This window comes from Vespula vulgaris, chromosome 20 (assembly GCF_905475345.1).
Source record: "Vespula vulgaris chromosome 20, iyVesVulg1.1, whole genome shotgun sequence".
Lineage (NCBI taxonomy): Eukaryota > Metazoa > Arthropoda > Insecta > Hymenoptera > Vespidae > Vespula > Vespula vulgaris.
Window position 1 is genome coordinate 2014823 of NC_066605.1, and position 5542 is coordinate 2020364.

The 5542-nt window shown below is 26.8% G+C and overlaps 2 protein-coding genes across 2 annotated transcripts; one reads left to right on the top strand and one right to left on the bottom strand.

Moving 5' to 3' along the window:
• The first annotated feature begins 239 nt into the window (after positions 1-239).
• LOC127071054 (stomatin-like protein 2, mitochondrial) lies at positions 240-2087 on the top strand. Its single transcript, XM_051009872.1, has 7 exons — positions 240-435; positions 523-645; positions 723-870; positions 957-1205; positions 1288-1443; positions 1526-1770; positions 1851-2087. Exons 1-7 carry the CDS (start codon positions 388-390, stop codon positions 2034-2036), a joined length of 1155 nt encoding a protein of 384 aa, XP_050865829.1. The 5' UTR covers positions 240-387; the 3' UTR covers positions 2037-2087.
• A 116-nt stretch (positions 2088-2203) lies between these two features.
• LOC127071058 (protein KRTCAP2 homolog) lies at positions 2204-3176 on the bottom strand. Its single transcript, XM_051009876.1, has 3 exons — positions 2990-3176; positions 2589-2807; positions 2204-2449 (listed from the first exon to the last, which is right to left on the bottom strand). Exons 1-3 carry the CDS (start codon positions 2991-2993, stop codon positions 2277-2279), a joined length of 396 nt encoding a protein of 131 aa, XP_050865833.1. The 5' UTR covers positions 2994-3176; the 3' UTR covers positions 2204-2276.
• Between the last annotated feature and the right edge of the window lie 2366 nt (positions 3177-5542).

Below are 5542 nucleotides of genomic sequence, written 5' to 3' on the forward strand. Positions count from 1 at the left end.
ATATAAGTTTCTAAGAATAGCAGATGGCGCTGCGATACGTCGGTATAATATCCGTTTTCTTTCATTCATAAAAATAAATATTGATTTATTTTTTGAAATTTCGATTTTTTTCTTTTCTTTTACGTTCATATTTTTCTAATACAGTATTAGAAAAAATACATACACATACATATACACATTATATATATGCATAGATCGTATAGAATTTATATTATACCGACGCGACATCTAGCTTCCTAAATACACAGTTGCTTTTGTAGCAATCTTCTACACGTTTGATCTGTGTGACGAAAAGTTCTATGTAAATCTGAAATAACTTTTACAACATTAGAGTTATATTCGTTGATATTTGAACGTGTTATACTTGAAAAAGTAAACAAATACGAAATGAATATTACTAAAATGTTATTAATAAGGAACTTTAGTAGTTTTACAGTATGTATTAATATTGTTACTTATCATTCAAAAAATGTACCTTTTTATTATATTATATTACTTTATATTGTTTTTTTTTTATAACAGAAGCGAACATTTTTGAATCGTGAAAGTGGCCTTCGTAGTACGTTATATGCAGCAGAATATATCAGACATGCATCTGCCGTTACACCATTGAATACAATTATAATGTTTGTGCCGCAACAAGAGGTTTGATACACCTATCTAAATTTAACTACGAAATTAATTATGAATAATATATTGATAATTTAGAAATATTATTCTAGGCCTGGATTGTAGAAAGAATGGGAAAGTTTCATAAAGTTTTAGAACCAGGTTTTAACTTACTCTTCCCAATAATCGATCGAGTTAAATACGTACAAAGTTTGAAAGAAATTTGCATACAGGTACCGAATCAAAGTGCAATTACATTTGGTATGTTGGATATAATAATTGTCTTAAGTGATTTATAATTAAAACAATATATAATCATAGTTTTAATTTGATTTATTTTTTACTAGATAATGTAACGCTTGATATCGATGGAGTGTTGTACTTAAAAATAAATGATCCTTATTTGGCTTCTTATGGTGTTGAAGATGCTGAGTTTGCCATAATGCAATTAGCACAAACTACAATGAGGTCAGAATTGGGAAAAATATCTTTAGATAAAGTATTTAGGGAAAGAGAAGGTCTGAATGTTTCTATTGTAGAAAGTATTAACAAAGCTAGTGAAGCATGGGGTATATTGTGTCTTCGATATGAAATCCGTAAGTTAAAAAAATATTTATATTCTTTACTTCAATTTTCTCATGATGTATATGTAATTATGATTATTATTAATTATTACAGTTGATATAAAGTTACCAAATAGAGTGCAAGAAGCTATGCAAATGCAAGTTGAAGCTGAACGAAAAAAACGAGCTGCTATCTTGGAATCTGAAGGAGCCAGGGAAGCTGAAGTAAATATAGCAGAAGGCAAACGGCTGGCTAGAATTTTAACTTCTGGTAATCTACTAAAAAATTTGATATAGTATTTGTTATCATTAAATACAACATTAATATCTAAATACATATTACGTAATTAAAGAGGCTGCAAGACAAGAACAAATAAATAAAGCCACTGGTGAAGCTACCGCATTAATATCCGTAGCAGAAGCACGTGCAAAAGGTTTACAATTGGTAGCCAATTCTCTTTCTCTTAGAGATGCAAAAAATGCAGCTGCTTTAAGTATTGCAGAACAGTATGTAAATGCATTTAATAAACTAGCAAAAGTTAATAATACTATAATATTACCAAGCAATGTAGGAGATGCTACATCATTGATAACACAGGTTAGTTATTTTTATTTCTCTGAAATACATTGCATTATATACAATAAATAAAATTTCAAATATTTGTTATTATATTCCAGGCTCTCTCTATTTACAAACATGTTATGCCTCAATCTGAATTAAAAGATCAGAAAGAAACAGATAACCAATTCCAACAAGCTGTTTCAGTTGATATTGATTCCACGGATGAAGCCTATGAATATTTTAGCGATAAAGAAGAAGCAGAGCAGCATAAAAGAAACAAAAAGAAGCCAAAAGCATTGTAATATATAAATCTTGAGAACATTAAAAATAAATATTGAATATTTCTATTATAATTTCTTAATTTGCTAATTCAATAATGCAATATATAAAAGAGGATAAAATAACCTTCTTTTTAGATGTAAGATTAGAAGAATTCTTTGATCTTTAATTATAAATTTACAAAACGGAATAAGAAATTAAAACATTATTTTATATATCGGTAATACAAGAGTATGACGCGATAAATAGAATACTCATACCATTTACTTTCTTTTTTTTGAATGCATTGACATTGTTGGTATAGGTGTGGCATAGGTTTCTTGAGATATTCGGTTCATATAATAGAGCGCTATCATAGAAAATAAAAAACAGGTTGTAGTAGCCACACGATGAACCAATCCTGATGCAATCAAGCTAATAATTAACGAGAAGATAACTATAACATAAAATAATACATTTTTCTTTATATATATATATATATATACACACATATATACATATTATGTATCCTTGTAAAAATATAACCTGAAAGTTAAACAATTTTAGATTATTAATTAAAAAAGGATATAACTAACCTTCGGGAAATAATTTTTGTTGAAATGATTTCCCAAATACAGTGGTCTCCAGATTCCCTAATGCTGTTAATATAAATATAAATAGTAACGATCCGATATAACCTCCAAGAATAATATGCAATTGCGAAGACGTTAACCAAGCTCTATACATTTGCATTCCAGAGAATAAAAGTACAGTTAAAATGGAAGACAATAAAAAGGATATTCCACTGGTAACAGCTAAAACAAATCAATTCTTATTAATATCTAATGCATTGAAATGGAAGAAAAATCTTTTACAGGTTAAGATACGCCCCAACGAAAAATAACCTAGCTCTTAACTCGTATAGTACGTAAAAATAAAATTTGTTCTTTATAAATTAAAATAATACAATAAAGTAGCTACGATAATAAACACATACACATTTTAAATATATATGATTTTATCAAAATTATGATATGTTCGGCTTTGACATACGCCAAAAGATCCAATGACACGTTGCTTGTACTACGAAGGTAGTTAGTCAATGATTCCAAATATAATCTACGAAATAGTTCGTCAACGATTAGCGAAGTATCGATAAAAAGTTGTAATTGTCAACGTTATTAATCGAAATTAGAATTAAACAAACTCGTTGTCGTATAAACAATTAAATGAATTCGATTGTTATAAAATTATTACTTATTACGAAATTAGAATTTATTAGTAAATTATTATAGTACTGTGAATTGTTCGAATAAATGATTACGTTAAACGATATCGACAAAATTAACCAACAAAATGGACGATTAAGAGAGCTACGTAGATCTTCTCTGCTTGGTATCCAAAGGTAAAGTGACTTATTTACTCGAGAAATCTCAGACTTTTATTATTGTTTATATTACGGAATACCAATTACTCTTTGACTTTGAAATTCTTAGTTATTGAATTACTTCGGTAACAATAGTACTACGTATGTCTATTTGAAATGAATGGAGGAATAGAAATAGAAAAGTAAAATATATGAATGATAAAATAACGATATAAATCATTCCTCCGTTAAAAAAAATAATTTGATACGATAAAAATATTGGAGAGGAATTATAGCCAGCTTTCACATATAGGACAACCTTTATTACTTATAATGCCTTTTGCTAGTCACAATATAATACTACGAATTATTACAATATATTATTAATATTATAATAGTTTATAATAGGTCATAATATATATATATATATAATATATATATGTGTATATATATATGTATATATATTTATAATATTAATATACTTATTTATATATATATATATATATATATATATATATATTAATATACTTATATATATATATATATATATATATATATATATATATATATATACCTTGTATTACATAATACACGATTCTTTTTCTTATCATTTAGCCCTTAGCATATACATATAATGTATGTATATAGATATATATTTATATATATCATCAGGATGGTATAAATAATATTGTATTTCATAAAAGCACTTCTTGTTGCTTATAATATTATCGTTTCCATATTGTTTCTCTATCTCTGTCTTTTCTTTTTTTTTTTCTTTATTTTTAATGCCGCTCACTTTCTCCTCTCCTCGCATTTTATTTTATTTTATTTTCCTTCTTATTCCCATTCATTTAATTTTCTTTTCTCATTTGTTTTCTGCACGTTTCCAATAAAAATTCTTTTTATTTTTATTTTTTTTTTCTTATTCCTTTTTACTGTCTATCGACACAATTCGCGCTTATACTATCATTCAGGTTTTATTTTTTTTTTTTTTTATATTCTCGTAATTCACTACCAAACGTAGACAAACCTACGATTTACCTGTTCCATTGCGTTTATTAATCATCATTTTTAATATGTTCGTAACACGTTTCGTTACTTATTTATTTTTTTTCTCTTTTCAATCCTTTTCTGTTCGTTTTTTCTTTTTTTTTGTTTTCTTTTTTTTTTTCTTTTTCTTTGTTTGTTTCGTTAATTACATATTAAACTTGCTGTTACGATACTTAGGTTCTTGCTGCCTGGTCCACTAACGTTCCTAGAAAAAATACTCTCCTCCTCGTCATTTTATCAACTATACTGAATGTATGTACTATTACAATGGATACTCAAATCCTTTGAATGTGTTTTCATTTTCTTTCTTTCTTTCTTTCTTTCTTTTTTTTTTAATCTTGTCTTCGTCACGCTCTAACTTTTCCGAGAAATTCTTTCCGAGAAGGATTGATAAGATTTGAAATAAAAGAAAAATCATTTCTCTCTTTCTCTTTCTCTCTCTTTCTCTCGATTCCTTTTTTATTAACAAATAAAAGATATATTTTTCGTGCATTTATTTTTTCTTATAGAAAAGATATATATTCGGAGACACTCACATACACGACATACGCACACATGCACACACACACATGGAGACATACATACACTGGTCACTTAAAACATGTGTTTAGAAAAGTAATTCGATTATTATTTGACGGCTTGAAATATCGAGAGATTTTGTTCGTTTATTTTATCTTTTTTTTTTTTTCTTTTTTAAATTTAATTTTTATTGCAAATCTTAAATCCTTCGTTGTTTGCAATACGATTCATTTCTGTACATCCCTTATTTTTTATTTATTTATTTATTTTGTTTGTTTGTTTGTTTGTTTGGTTTTCAAAATCACGACGATTCATTCCATCGGAGGCCACGAATAACTCGGCTCCTAACTAGCGAGATTTTCGAAATAATTTTCGATTCGAGCTCGTAAATTGTCTATTTCAAATTTCAATTATTTTCATTATTTTTAATTAAGAGAACAGAAGAAAAAAAGAAAAGAAAAATGAATCGAAAATCGAAATTCTCGCAGGTTATATCGCATAAAAGAGATCGTATTGCCTCTAAACGGTTGCTAAGCTCACGTATTTCATTTTAGTTTTACTTTTACTTTATTTTATTTTATTTTTTTTTTTTTAGTTTATTTTAATTTATTTTAC

Excerpts from the sequence above, each read along its gene's own strand:
- LOC127071054 (XM_051009872.1), top strand. The coding sequence starts at position 388 with ATGAATATTACTAAAATGTTATTAATAAGGAACTTTAGTAGTTTTACA. Across the intron at positions 436-522 it reads GGAACTTTAGTAGTTTTACA|AAGCGAACATTTTTGAATCG; the intron begins GTATGTATTAAT and ends TTTTTATAACAG. Across the intron at positions 871-956 it reads TCAAAGTGCAATTACATTTG|ATAATGTAACGCTTGATATC; the intron begins GTATGTTGGATA and ends ATTTTTTACTAG.
- LOC127071058 (XM_051009876.1), bottom strand. Across the intron at positions 2,450-2,588 it reads ACAAAAATTATTTCCCGAAG|TTATCTTCTCGTTAATTATT; the intron begins GTTAGTTATATC and ends TTTATGTTATAG.